General features: G+C 38.8%; 1 protein-coding gene and 1 long non-coding RNA gene across 2 annotated transcripts in view; both read left to right on the top strand.

Annotated features, from left to right (window-relative positions):
- The window catches only part of LOC146331012 (uncharacterized), a 150,987-nt gene that overhangs the window by 96,602 nt on the left and 38,951 nt on the right, over positions 1-15,434 (top strand). The gene's annotated exons all lie outside the window — the stretch shown is intronic.
- On the top strand, positions 7,956-9,287 carry LOC146331015 (G0/G1 switch protein 2-like). The gene is made up of 2 exons (XM_084726091.1): positions 7,956-8,112; positions 8,568-9,287. Exon 2 carries the CDS (start codon positions 8,604-8,606, stop codon positions 8,979-8,981), a length of 378 nt encoding a protein of 125 aa, XP_084582217.1. The 5' UTR covers positions 7,956-8,112; positions 8,568-8,603; the 3' UTR covers positions 8,982-9,287.

Genomic DNA, 15,434 nt, shown 5'->3' with positions numbered 1-15,434 from the left:
CTGTTTCCTCTGTCTCTCAGCTCAGGCCCCTGGTTACAGTCAGATGGAGCCAAGCCTGCTTTATCAGAGTTATTGATATCATAAGGTGGTAAACATCACAGAGGAGCAGATAAGAAACAAACACACAAGACTGTAGGGAAAGGAATCTGAGGTCTAAACACAATTACAATCACATTTCACCTTAAGTAAACTTGTGTGGGCTTGAACATGTTTCTGCTTTCTACTGAAGGGTGTTAATGTAGTTATGAGATATGAATGAAAAACAATATGACCTTGAATATATCCACACACACACGCACACACGTGCGCGCGCGCACACACACACACACACACACACACACACACACAAAGACAGGTACACCTGTGCAATGTAAAGCAAAGATCTTCTCCAGGGATTGTGCCTGGTTACATAAAACTACTTAGGCTAAAGGTTTCTTTAAATCTTAATTTAAGGGTGCCTTAGCAAAAAAACAAACAAACAAAAAAAGGATTTCCTATAGATACTGTAAGGGAAAAGCATTGCATCTCTACCCATATGTGACCATTTTCCTCCCACAACAGTCCATTAAAAGTGAAATAATTTGTGAAACATTAGACAACAGCTGAATTAATTTTGATTGACGATGAGGAAGACATACTAAGACACATTTTTTGTAGAGAAAACCCACTGGACACTATGAGCGATCCTAGCACTTTGTTAGAGAGTACAGATTTGATGTTAGCACTAGCAACTTTGTAGCTTGCTAGCCAAATATTAACATAACTAACTTATTGAAAGTCAGCAGTTTTTTGTTGGTGTTTGATCTCCTTTGTTGCTGTCACAGTAATATTTTGCAACTTAACTTACAGTTTGTTTTACAGCAGAATTCTCACATTTTGTCAGTTACAGAGGCCTAAGAGGCTTCATGCAACGCTCCTAAGCGAACCTCTTAGCTCAGGGAAATATTTCACTTACATGACAAACTTAACTTTTAAATTTAAGGTGGTTTACGCAACTGGGTACTGGTTCCAACTGGCAAGGTTGAGTTTTGCTGCTGGTGACCACAAACAGCAAATAAATTCTGTGATGTATATTCACCCTGAAATTAATTTGATATTTTTTATTTTCAAGTAGAGGTGCACAGGCAACATCTGCGTGTGCTGTCACATTTTTTGAGGCTGCTGCAGTTTGTTTAAACAGCTGCATACAGCTAGGTGCAAACTACAGTGTCTTCAAAAATTACAGTCTGAATTGAACTTACCAGCAGCATGCAGTCATTCATTTCTTCTATCCATTTTTCTGTATGTGCAAGTCTGTGCATTCCAGACCATGACCCACAACTTGTAAAATTTCCAATATATGATGCATTAACAAGTGAACACCTACTTGGCAATAAAACCCTGTCTGATTCTGATTCAATTAACACTTAGTGAAGACCCTAACAAAGACTTATTGTGTACAAACTCACCACTTTTACCTCAAACTCACGTGCTAAATATCAGCCAAAGACTTTCTCCCTCTAAAGCTCCTTTCAAAAGATTAATTTTAAAATACTTTCCCAGCACTTCTTGACCTAATTGTACTGCCATTCTGATTTGAAAGAAAAAACACACATTACTTTTGAATGAAGTCACAATATTCGTGGTGGCTGATGCAGAGTCACAGATGAGTGAATGTAGCTAGTGGGTACGTTGATAAAAACAGCTAAAAACCCCACTAAAAATCTGAAGCCCCTATTTGACTGATTTTAAACTTAAAGTTTTTCTCAGTCGCTTTGGTACATTTCTCAGATCAGAATTGAAATTCTTAAAACTACTTGTTCAATCTCCATATCATTGTGTCACTTGTGCACATCAAAAAAGCTGTTTCTCATTTTTTTGAACAAGTTGCAAATGCTTTGGTACATCCATGCAAATGATTATGTACAATTCTCTGCTGTTTCCTACATTATCAATTGCTTATGTCATGTTGATCAAAATGTATTATAATGGGTCTCTATTGAATAGTCTCACCCCCCACAACATTTAGGCATTAGTTCATTGCATAAGTCTTTACATGCAAAATGGTTGAACAAGTTGTCATAATATGTCAAGCATATTTCTATACATTTCCATTAGACTTTTTTTTTCTAAATCTGTCCTGAATTGGTAAATTGCTCCCAGATGAATCTTGACTTTCTCTAACAAAGCGAAACGTGTGAAGCATTAGATCAACCAATGATCAACCAGTTTTCTGAAATAGCTCAAAGGTGCATCTCATGAACCATCAATTGGCAAGTAGCCGGAGCACAACACAATGTTACGATATCTGACAATGGAAGGAGTGGATGAGAATTTGTGGCCCAACAGACAGGAACGTCAGGAGGTGTAGGAAGACTGCACTGTAATTCCTACAGCATTGCATGTACAGTTGTCCCTAAGGAGATTGTCCATGTTCACATTTCTACTGTTGTTTTTTTGTTTTTTTCTTTGTACTATGGAGTTCTGTCTTTTCCATTCTGTATCACAATGACATGGTCTGTCAACAAATTACAGTACAAACAGTAAAAGCGTAAATGTGAATCTTGTCCAGTCTCTTGTAATCAATCTCTCACATACACTAAGGTTTAACTTACAATTTACAATAATTGTCATCAAAACTTTAGCCATAGTTTACATCAGAACATCCCTCCAGAGTACACTGTTATATTGACAACATGACTAAGCAATTTGACTGTCTTATCCGTACACAGTGACACAAGGACTTGTCATTGTGATGCACTGACATGTTCATTAACACAGATATTTACTTTTGAGAAATGAACTAAGGATTAGACTGGCTTTTGCAGGTAATCCATGGTGTTTTGCTATTTGTAGAATTGTTTTGAGAAATGCACTTACTGTTTTGCAAATGTCAAGGATGATTCGGGAAATGTACCAAAGCGACTGAGAAAAACTGGCTGTACACTGTGACTGGCGTAGGTGAAGCACCTCCTCTGTGGTTGTCTGTGATTTCTTCCATCAGGATTGACTTTGCGTATGGTTCACTGTGGAGACCTTAGGGTGACCTTGAAGCCTAATCCTGCTTTCTTCTCTAAGGTGGTCAATCCATGCTCACCAGTGGACCTGACAACTCTGTGGAACAGCAGTGATTACATATGTTGAGCCCTGTTTGCTTTGCATACTTACGTGGAGAGAACAAGGGTCCTCAGTACAGGGGATCAGTTGTTTGTGTCTTGGGTAAACCTACACCAGTTCAGGCTTTCAGGTCTTGGAACTTCTTGGACTCTGTTACAAGGGGTATCTTTCAGGTTATCTATGCTGCTGCTTGCTGACACCTCAAAATTTTAACGTACACTTCTATATATGCTTGTCCACAAAATAGGATTCTACATATTCCATAGTGAGACACTGAAACAAATACTAGAACTTCCATTACCTAACCAGGGTTGATGGTTGATGCGGATATCATGACTCCAAGCCACTCACTGTTGGTGCAGTGGTATAAGTGCCTCTGTATTCACAGAAGGAAGGGGGCAATTCTCAGGTATCCCTTTTCCACCAACATGGGTTCTGTTCGCACCTATTTTTGAGCTGTTTGGAGCATTCTGACCACAAATAAATTAGCTCAGAACATGGAAAACTGGTTGAGTGTGAACCAAACTGGGATTGTCAAAACTGAAGAAGAACAGCTGACAACAGAACGGTTGCCGTAATAATGTAGTGTCTGCTCCTCTACGTGCTGAAATTGCTGGCAGACACACAGTTATGGACGGTATTTATCTGATGTCAGCAGATTATTCAGAACAAACATCCATGCACTTCCTGTGCTGCTCCTCATCAGTCACCATCATGAGTGTGTGCGGTACGTGTGGGCCACTCCGTGTACTGTACCATCCACTCTGACCACAGGTCACAGTATGTGTGCTGCAGCAGCAGACATGCTGCAGGGTAACTGGGTTGACACAACCTTTCCCCTGATTTGGTGACTGCTGATGTGGAGGATACACATGGACTCCATGAGCAGTGGGAACCCCTAGACTATAGTTATGCTCCAAACTGGTGGGGCTGTTTTGCTAAATACCACCAAAGTTCCAAGAATCTTTAACACAAATGGTTCAAAAACTGGAGCTAATTTGGCGTAAAAGGGGGTTATAGTGAGACACCTCACTCTTGCTACTCAGAGAACCAAGGTTAGGGAAGTAACCTAGACAGTTTGATTTGTGATAGCAGGAACAGCACAGGTGTGACAAATGATGACTATAATGATGGTGCTATTTCATGTAGGTGTGCTATTAAACCCTCCCAGTGAGCACACATGTACAGAGGCAGCGCTCTGAAATCCATGCAGCCATTTATTGACCTAATTAGCTACACCTGTGTCAATCTGAAAAAAATGTCACAGATCCCAGCAGTGTTATAAATAGTGGCAGTTTAATTGGCCCACTAAGACAAAAACAAGGAGATGACTAAGTTTAAAAACTGTTTAGAAAGGCAAGTCAGTTTTCATTTATTTTGGACCATGAACCATGGTTTGGCTTATTTTTTTATAATTTTAGTAACAATTAAATAACACTTTCTTGTTAGTTTTTTAGGAGAACAGTTCACCTCAAAATCAAAAATACATATTTTCTCCCTGGTCTGTAATGCTGTTTATTTATCTAGATTTTTTGTGTGTGTTACTTGCAGGCTTTATGTCTGCCTTCTGTCTAATATAATGGAACTAGATGATATAAGCACCACAGTTTCAAGTAAGAACTAATTTCTCTCTGCAGTAGAATCTACTGGAACTGCTTTGTTTTCTATGAGAAAGAAAGTAGTTCCTACAACAAACTGTTCACAAGAAGGTCTGTGGATTATCATGAGTAACCACCTCATGATTTCTGGAAAGAGAATTAGAGTATTTTTTGGTGCTTTGAGTACTGCAATCCAAGTGCCATTTAGTCTCATTATACTGGACAGAAGGCAGATGATGTCTTCAAAACTCTGCAACTCAGACCAACACTATCAGGATGGATAAATAGCATTACAGGCCAGGGGAAAAATATGTATTTTTGATTTTGGAGTAAAATATTCCCTTTAAGACAGAACAGTTTCTGTAATAATGTAGTGTCTGCTCCTCTACGTGCTGTAATTGCTGGCATACACACAGTTATGTATTTCTCTGATGTCAGCAGATGATTCAGAGCAAACATCCATGCACTTCCTGTGCTGCTCATCAGTCACCATCATGAGTGTGTGCGGTACGTGTGGGCCACTCCACATACTGTACCATCCACTCTGATCACAGGTCACAGTGTGTGTGCTGCAGCAGCAGACATGCTGCAGGGTAACGGGGTTGACACAACCTTTCCCCTGATTTGGTGACTGTTGCTGTTGAGGATACACATGGACTCCATGAGCAGTGGGAACCTTGTGGTCACCTGTATGGCTTCTGTCCAACCTACAGCTGCTCTGCACCAACCTGATAACAGGACAATTCTGAGAAACATCACATCACATGTTCAAGTCTTGTTTCTTTTTTTAGTCTTTGATATCATTTTGACCTTTGGCTCAATAACACCATAAATATTTTAAATTATTTAGTAATTTTCCTTCCTCTATCATTTTCATTAAAGGATGAGTAGATGTTATATTTTTGGCTATTTTAGACCACTTCTCTGAGGCACATGTAATGTCATTAGTTGAGAGACTTGAATACTATGGATAATATAATGGATCTAAGAACCTTAATTCTGTCTGAGTATTGACCAGCAGTGGTGGAAAGAGTATTGAAAATCTGTGCTCAAGTGCAAGTACTGTCACATTACAAAATATTACTCCATTACAAGTAAAAGTACTGATATTAGAAATATACTTAAGTAAAAGTATAAACTATTCATCTAAAAAACTACTTGACTACTCTGAGTATTAGTTACTTTTTAACAGTTGATGTTGATCAAAGTTGTTTTTCTTCTCTTTGAATCTTGAGTTTGAATAACTCCCACCTCTGTCTCTGTTCTGCTCTACAATTTATGTGCATTTTTTCTCATTTTCAATTTATTTCTGGGATATTTTGTCTTTTTGCCCTCATTTTTAAGTTTAAGTTTTCTTATTCAACAAAAGGCTCTGTCAGACAGAACAGTTATTATAATTTCTATTGCTTAAATTCTCAATGTTGATTAATCAATTAATTATTAATCATTCACATCCATACTGCCTGTGCTGCTGCACTGTTTAGTTTTTCATCCATATGTCCTGATTTTCATTGGTCTGTTTGTGATCAGATCACCTGATTGGCTACAAAAATGCAGATGAAAGGTTTAGAGATTAATTCAACTTGTACTCACTACTTAATTATGATTTTGAAATTAACTAATTAGATTGCATAGTGTGATGTATAAGTAAAAGTGCAAACTTCAAAATCTACTCCTAAAAGCACAAGTACCCCACAACAAAACCTACTGATTTACAATAACTTGAGTATTTCTAATTAGTTCCACACCTGGTGACCAGTATGCTTGTCTTGTTTTCTGAAAATTTCTGATGAAATTTTAAATGTTTATTTCTCACACTTTCATTTAGCTAAAGCTAAGCAGCTGTGTTAAACTTGTAGTTTTGATGATGTGTATTACCTACAGTAGATGGTTTGGAGAAGCAGCAGGAGTACCAGTGTAGGAAGCTCAGCAACATACTGTTGTGAACAGGGTCAGCAGCAAAACTGATTTTAGACCCAGAAAAAAAAATTAACATCAATTCAAGTGTGTGCTATATTTATGGTATTTTCTACCTTGCTGTTAGACAGCCTTTTACAACAGGAAATATCCAAATGTCACCCTCTTTAAAGCCACCAGACTCCGTTGGCAAAAACAGCAAACTTACCCCTCAAGCAAATCAGAACTAACCCTTTAAAACACCAAAATCACACAGTGACACAAACAAACTAATAGATAGTGGCAGTGGTTTTTGTCCAAGGATGTTTGGCACGCCCCTTTTGAATTAACATCCGCTGTGAGACTAGGCAAGCCCACCCCCTAGCCTGACAGCCCTGCAGTACAGCCAATAGGGAGACAGTGAGCCATGACACAGATGTTGCCAACCTCCATCTACTGTGTGTAATACACTGACAATTAGATAAATACCTCACACAACCACACTTAAAAAAATCTGGACTATATTCATGCAGGCAAAAATTTGAAAGGCTTGGCTCATTTTATTGAATAAGAAACACTGTGGATTAAATGTGTTAATTACAGAGTTTAGTTCAATGCACTGCAACTTTTACATGTGTAAATACACACACAGAAAGACCAATAGGTAATGAACAATGAAGACAATATCTTCAGCACTTAAACAACACATTAAGAAATTAACACATCAACCACTTGTTAGAAAAGGTTGAAAATGAGCTAATATTGCGTACTACATCCTGATTGTGGGATAGTAATATTATTGGAGATATTGGCTATACAGCTACCAGTATCTTATCATTTTTTTGTGTCCTGTTTTGCAGCCTTTCAATGCAACATATATGCTGTCCAAGTGGCTGGAATTTTCATCAATTTGCTTGTGTTTTGTGAAGAATTCCAATTTTTTTTTTTGTAATACTGTATGTGGTAGGACAGGGTGTCAGTTATTGATAATTACTGATGTTGTTTTTTGTGTGGTATAATATATTGTATTTGTTGCATTTAATATGTTGTGGTTGGCTGCTACCATGCCCAGGTCTCTCTGGTAATCTCAGTGGGACTTCTTGGTTAAATAAAGGTAAAATGAAAAATGAAATAAAATTGGTACTGGTTGGTACATTGGTACATGTAATTTTTTGCATGATACCCAACCCTAGTACATGATTTGGCAGAGTACTGTACATTTGGTGTGGCACTGATATGACCTCACTAGTTAACACTGCCCTAACGCAGTATTAGTAAGAACTTTAGAGATTGTTGACTGTGACAAGCCTGTACACAACTGGGTCAAAGTTACTGGCTCAAAGCCTGATTTTTTTTCAGTGTCCAGAGCCTGGCCTCCGTTCTGCATGAATATTCAGCTGCTGTGGGAGGAGACAGGGGGCTATAAATGACCACCGTGTCCAGTAAACGTCTGTTCTTGCCACAAACTGGAACTCAAGAGTAGAGTGAACTTGTGACTAGAACAAACAACAACTGCATCACGGTAAGTTATTATTTTTCAGTGTGTATATGCTGTGTGTTCAACATATTAGACTGCTGTTACATGAGTGCATTTTCAAATGGCCAGAAGTTGGATATGGCTTACAACATGTATGTCAAGGTGGTTTGAGATGAGTTTGTTTTTGCATTTAATTCTAATATATTCTGTTTCAAATATATTTCATAACATGTAAATTTAGGAAAGTGGTCAGTTTAAGATGCTGCTCCATTGTTTTTGCATATCTCAGAGTTGATGTGTGACTTGGTCTAATGACTGCAAGTTCACAGACCCCAAGTCTGACTTATTTAAATGGCCAAATATATTGCATTCCAAGTATATTAAACAGACAAACATCTGCACATCTGAAAACAGCTGGAACCACCTGATGTTTCCTAGTTTTTCTTGATTATAACTTATTTTGTGATACATTTTTGTTCATTTGTACAAATCTGATACAGACTCCTCAGCCCAGCATTGTCTCAGCTGCAGTGAAGATGGAAACCATGCAGGAGTTGATCCCCTTCGCCAAAGAGATGCTGAGTCAGAAGCCCAGCCGGGGTCTGCTGAAGGTCTACCTGGTGGGCTCGGTGTTCGCGGTGCTGGGGACAGTCATCGGCCTGGTGGAGACCGTGTGCCACCCCTTCTCCTCTGGTGAGCCGTTGGATGCAGAGATGGTCCTTATGTTGGCCCGGGAGCAGAGGACAGTTGAGGCTGAGACAAAGCACAGTGTGGGGGGCCAGGAGGAGGAGGAGGAGGAGGGGGAGGAGGAAGAGCTGGCTCATAAAAATGGGGCTGTGACCCAGACCATGACCCTCTCCAAGAGCCACAGACTGAGTCAGAGGAGCTCAGCCAATCGGCTGCATGCTTCATAAAGGGGTCAGCAACAAGTGACTTGAGATATTCATTATAGGGAACTGCTGCTGCTGCAGTGTGAAGCTTTATTCACGGCCAAATGAGAAGTGGCTGAGCTGCCTGCCATTCTGCACTGCTTATTGATGATGCCTTCAAGTGCTGTCAGAAATGTTTCTTCGTATGCCTTATATATTGTGCACACATGACAGACTCCCAAAGGGCCCAGTGACAGCCAGCACGGAGGAAATGAGACTGTTTGACAGGTCTGCCCACTGTCATGAGAGCATAGAAGTCTGCACATGGCCTATCAGTGAAGTGTACATGAACTAAGTCTGAACACTGTTTTTATGGTTCCACAGGGATCCTTCAAGTGGTTTCTTTGGGTCCCAGAAAATGTTGGGATTGTTAAATGTCACAATAATGTAGTTGAAATACTACAAAATGTCTCCCATATTCCTTCTGAAGACATCTTTCTTTGCCAAGCAGTGGTCTATAGGTTCATATGAATCTAGCCAGGGCAACAAGACATGAAAACCCTGCAGTAAATAAATGATGTATGCTCTATAAAACATTTTTGTCACTCTGCTGCTTGAACACAAAGTTTGGAAAACAGAAGACAGAAAAAACAACTTTTTACAGGACCTTTTTTTTTTTTTTTTTTTTTTTCATATTTTCTGATTAAGACTTCAGAACTTTAGGAATTTATGAGGAGTACCTGAAGGCAGCATGGTGTTGAAAGTCTGCCTGGCTGCAGTAAGCTGCTGTGTAGCGCTGCCTGTTGTCTGGTGGGTGTAACTGTTCAGCCACTCCACCCACATACTGTGTTCAATGAGAGGAATATTTGTTGATGCTCTGTGTAAATACTGTAAATATACAATCTTTTTTCATACCAATAAAGTTCATTTTATTTATTAAGTCTGGTTTCTCTCTGGTTTCAGCCTTCTAATATTTGCTGTGTGTTTGATTATCAAGTCCTGAAAATTCTAGACAGAAATTGCTCTTAAGATAGAGGTTTTGGTAACACTTTAAATAAGGCTGCAAATCATATATTTAAAGCTAAAGTCAGTGGAATTTGTCTGACCTGTTCGTGAACACATCAGGACTTCAAATACCAACATTCTGGGTTGGTGAAATGTCCCATGCAGCAGCAAAACATTGAGGAAAAAGGAGGAAAGAAAAAACAGATAAGAAAAACAGGGTCACAGCAACATAATTTTTTTTAGGGAAAATGTTGCAGATTATACCTTTAAGTAATGCTTAACTAATGCTAATTTCAAACTTGAATTAATGCAGGATGTATCATGAATTCCTGTTGCTCACCACTAACAAATGTTCAAGCCTTTATGAGATCACACTTAAACTCACACTTAATAGATCATGTGTTAAGCAAGTTTAATTCACAGTTACTTCATACATGAACTGATAATGATTTCAGTTACATAAAACTTTATTTCAGACCCATGTATTTGCTCAGACTCTCTGAGAGCAAAGCAGCACCTGTTCTCATAGAAATATGAAGCTATTTTTTAAAAATCAGATGCAAATGCTGTCAGATGCAAACATTTACATCATAAACATAAATACATTTACATAAATATTTTCTTTGTTATTGAAATCCAGCTAACTTGGAAGCATATCAACTGTGAATTACCATTTTTTAACTAATGATTAAAATAGAACTAATCACATAACTTGATCATTTGTTCATAGTGACCAACAAGAATTCATGATACTGTACATTCTGCATTAATTCAGTAGTCATGCATATTATTTTTGTGCCCACATTGTAAGGTGTTACTAATTGTGTTCTCATTGTGTGTTGTTGTATGTTACTGACATACAATACATATCTGGAAAGTTCTTTTAAGATGTTTTGAAAGGTCAAGATTTAGGCAAATTTTGGTTTTAAGAAAATAACAGTTATGATTTTGGCATTTTTTATAGCCTTTTGATTTTGATAGGAGAGTTTTAGATGGACAGGAAAAGGGGGAGAAGCAGAAAACATAAAGTAAAGGGCAACAGGCTGGAAAGAAAACCCACAGTCACTGCTGACTTTTAGCTTCTGTACATGAGGAGTGAGCTGCCAGGACAACCAGAATATGTTTTTTTTTTACACTACTGACAAAAATAGCTGTTAAGACAGAGTAGTTTTGCACTGCAGCTTCATTGACAATCATAACCTTACATTTCATACCAGCGGTTACATCATGTAGAACTTGACTGGATGGTTAGCTTACTTGTTAATGGTGTGATATGATATAGTAGTGTAAACACACGTGTTGCCAATGATCCTAATAAAGGTCCTGTTCCATTTAGTGTAGTAGAATCTTGCCAGTGAGCCAACATGCACAATAGCAGCACCCCGACTCTGTTTGACCTGAATGGAACAGAACTTTATTTAGTATCACTGGTAACGCCAATGTGTGTAACACCTGGAGCAACACAAAGTGAATCACTGTGCAACTGCCAGGTCTGAAGATGCGCTCCTGTCGATGATTCCTGAATCTCAGTATTGTACACCACGCTTTTCCTGAGTTGACTTACGTCATGTTTGCATGTCTTTCTACAACTCTCAGTGTGTTTGGTCTAAGGTAAAGAACAAACACATCCTGCAGGTCTCTGAGAGACAGACAGTGTTATCAGACAGCTACACTGGCCTGACATAGTCCATCTGTTTGCTTGTTATAACAGCCTATACATGATGTATGTGCACATGTGTGGTTTTATGCAATATTTGTGTTACAGTTAAACCAACATTTATATACTGTTCCTTTGGGCTCACTCATGCATCCCGATGTACCTTTTCCTCACAGCAAACATTTTGTCCAGTAGCACAGGTGTAGCTACTAATATTACTAATACATTTATTCTATTAATCTTAAGTAGAACTTTTTTGCAGCAGCCACACTAGTATAAAATGAAACCCTCGTAAAAGTGATATTTTACAATTTTTAATATTATAAACTACAGAAATTTGCAAAAACTAGTCATTTGGTGATTTCAAACTCATTGTATTGAGCTGAGACAGATTTATTCTCTTTGCGTTGAGAGGCTGCAGGTTCCCCTCTAGCAGAAGGCTGGCACCCTGCACACCACAGTGTTGGATATAGTCGATCTAATAGAGTCAATAATTACTCAAAGTTAAAAAGCAAAGTTCTCATTCACTTGGTGTGTCATTTCAGATGGATCTTCAGGAGATTTTAGCTGTCTTTTCAGTGAGATGAACCATCATATGCTGCCATTTCTGCCAGCATTTCACCCTGGATAAAGTATGAATCCAGTGTTCTTGCATTCAGAGCTTTGTGTGAGATTCCAAATGTGGCAGCAAACTGCTTGTTAGACCTCAGTCCAGCCTTAGAGCCCAGCGCACACTCTTCATCATTTGATATTTTGAAGGATTTCCACACAAAGCTGATGACAGACATTGTGTTGTGTTAGTCTAATTTAGACAGTAGAGCCAAAAGTTACTGCACTAACTGCATTAATATTCACAAGTGTTTGATGGTGCTTTAATCATTAAAGAGTTACATAATACTACACACAGTATGTACACCACAAGAAAAACCAGCACCCTTAAGCTTTTCACTTCAACTCAGGTTATCCTCACAGTCAATAAATCCATCATCAGTGAACCCAAGTCAAGAACCGAGTTTAGCCTGTACGGTTACTGTAAGTACAGTTAACTGCTCCCACACAGTGTGTTACTGCACTCCGGTGTCGACTCTCTGCCCTGAACTCCCCCCTGGTGTTTTGATGGCTCACTGCAGCTTTTATAGGGTCACTGAGTCACTCACAGTTCCAGCAGCGTGGCTCTCTGAGATAGCACAGCAACAATGGGACAATGCTGCCAGACATGTGAACACACATGAGTGGGAGGCCAATATAATCCTGAGTCAACATGATACTCTGCTCTAAGAATAGTTTGAGTGATGGCCTGCGTGGGGCTCAAATGGATGACCCTTAAATCTCTGAGCACAGTTGACCTGTGAGCCCCCATAAACAGGTAAACTGTGTGACTCTGTGTGAGTCAGCAGTCATGTCATGTAAATGTTGAATAATTTTAACTGTGACCTCTAGCTGGTCAATATGAAAACAGAAAAGATGATGACATTTACAGACTGGTGCTCCTGCACACACAATTTAATATGGACTCAAAGTCCTAATCACTTTAGTATTTTCTCTACAAATTCAGGGGATTGGCTGAGAGAATATTATTTTAAATTAATCATTCAGGCAAAGACAGGCTCAGTGGAACCATGGATGAATTTCTGAGCAGAGGGGCCCAAAGAGTTAGCCCCCTCACCTGAGCTTCACCTGCAAAATGTCACTCAGTCACAAATCAGCCACAATGAGATGTGGAATGGCCAAGAGAGGGAGGAATATTGCCACAAATAGATAGAAAATGGCCAAAAAAAAGACCTAAAATGACCATAATGAGACACAAATTCACTACAAAAAGGTGTGAAACAACCACACAGAGACCAAAACAACCACAAAGAGAAACAAAATAACCACAAAGAAGCACAAAATCCCCACACAGAGACCAAAACAACTACAAAGAGAAACTGGACAACTACAGAGACAAAACAACAACAAACACAGTATGAGTAGAAGTATGTTGTTTGTTTTATCACACTGTGGAGGCATGTTGTGTGCAGCATTCGAGTCCAAAACAAATTTCCCTATGGGGACAATGAAGTATATTGTATTGTATCGTATCGTATCGTATCATATCGTATCGTATCGTAAGAGACACAAAATCCTCACACGGAGACCAAAACAACTACAAAGAGACACAAAATAATTATAAAGAGACATGTGATGACCATGAGGAGATCCAAGGTGACCACAAAGAAACTCAAAATGACCACACAGAGACACAAAACAAGAGGAGACACAAAATGACATAAAATGGTGACAAAGACATGCAAAATCACCAAAAGTGACACAAAACAACTTCTAGAAGGTGCAAAGCAACCGCATGGAGACCAAAACAACTACAAAGAGAAACAAAACAGCTCCAAAGAGAAGCAAAACCACGCAAACAAAATGACCACAAAATGCAAAAAATTGTCACAAAATTGCAAAAAACAAACAAAACAACAAACAGAAAAAATGGCTGACCCAAAAAATCACAAATGGCACAAATGACCACAAAAAGGCACAAAACAACTACAAAGAGATGTAAAATGACTGTAAAAGAGGAAATCAATCACATAGCTGTACCCAGGGGCCCGTTGTCTCATAATCTCTCCATAGGTAGCACAGGCAGTTTAAGGGGGAACTAATACAAGGCTTGTCTTTACTGCTCTATAGCTGTATATGTTTGTCACAAAGATTAATGAGACAGGGGGATAAACTCTGGCTAAAGTCTGTTGAAGTCTAGCAAATGAAAAGCTGGGCAAGCAGTTAGGAGTTAAAGTGCTTTTGGTGTCTACTGAAAAAGGTCTAAAAATTATTTTCTGACATTATTGCCTCTGCAGGAAGGGTACCTGGTGCCAACATGTTTGACAAAATTATGAACCCTCCACCTGCACAACTCACCAATTTAACAAGAGGTCAAAAGGTCAATTTCAGAAAGTCAAATCAAAGTGACAAAGGGGTGTGGGGAAGATTTCTTTCTGTCTTTCATAGAAACAGGGATTTGACTTGAAAGGTTGCCAGTGGATACCAGAGGCAACACACACAGTGTGAAGCTGCTGACTCTTTGCCAAACCCTCCCCAGTGTCAACCGAGCAGACTCTGAGTCAGATAAAGAACAACGGGCTGCCCGGTGCTGCAGACAAGGATGTGATTACATCCTGCTTTGAATTGTGAGCTCAGCTTTAAAACCACCATATGTGGCACCGACAGCCTTGAAAATTCTGTTGCCTGGTTTCGGTTGTGGTGTTCCACAGGGGTCAGGTCTTAATCCTGTATTATTTTCAATCACTATGCTTTCTTTGGGTCAAATAATCTGCAGGTATAATGTTACTTTCCACTGTTATGCAGATGATACACACATTTATTTTTACAAACTGTATCATGTTTTATCATCTTGTATCTCTGATATAAAAAGCTGTTGGTAAGAAAATGTTGTCTGGCTCAATGAGCCCAAATTTATTTGGTCCCCCAAACCTGACCTTTGACTTGAAAAAGAATTGTGGGAATGTTTCCTGTGATGTAAAGCGCTTTGCCTACAATTTAGATGTGATTTTTGACTCCATCTCACATAATTCAACAGTAAAATCTACGTAAGATCCCATTTGATGTTGCAGCCAAGTAGAGCTGTAATGATTGATCAATTATTAAATTAATCGCCAACTATTGTGATAATTTATTAATCAGTGTGAGTCATCTTTTAATAAAAAAACGTCTTCTCTGATTTCTACTTCTTAAATGTGAATATTTTCTGGTTTCATTATTCCTCTCTGAGAGTAAACTGAATATCTTTGGGTTGAAGATAAAACAAGACATTCGAGTCTGGACCTATT

This window comes from Lutjanus erythropterus, chromosome 2 (genome assembly GCF_056507025.1).
Source record: "Lutjanus erythropterus isolate fLutEry1 chromosome 2, fLutEry1.hap2, whole genome shotgun sequence".
In the NCBI taxonomy this organism is placed as follows: Eukaryota; Metazoa; Chordata; class Actinopteri; order Lutjaniformes; family Lutjanidae; genus Lutjanus; species Lutjanus erythropterus.
The sequence above is the reverse complement of the archived record's forward strand: the minus strand, read 5'-3'. Positions and strand labels throughout refer to the sequence as shown.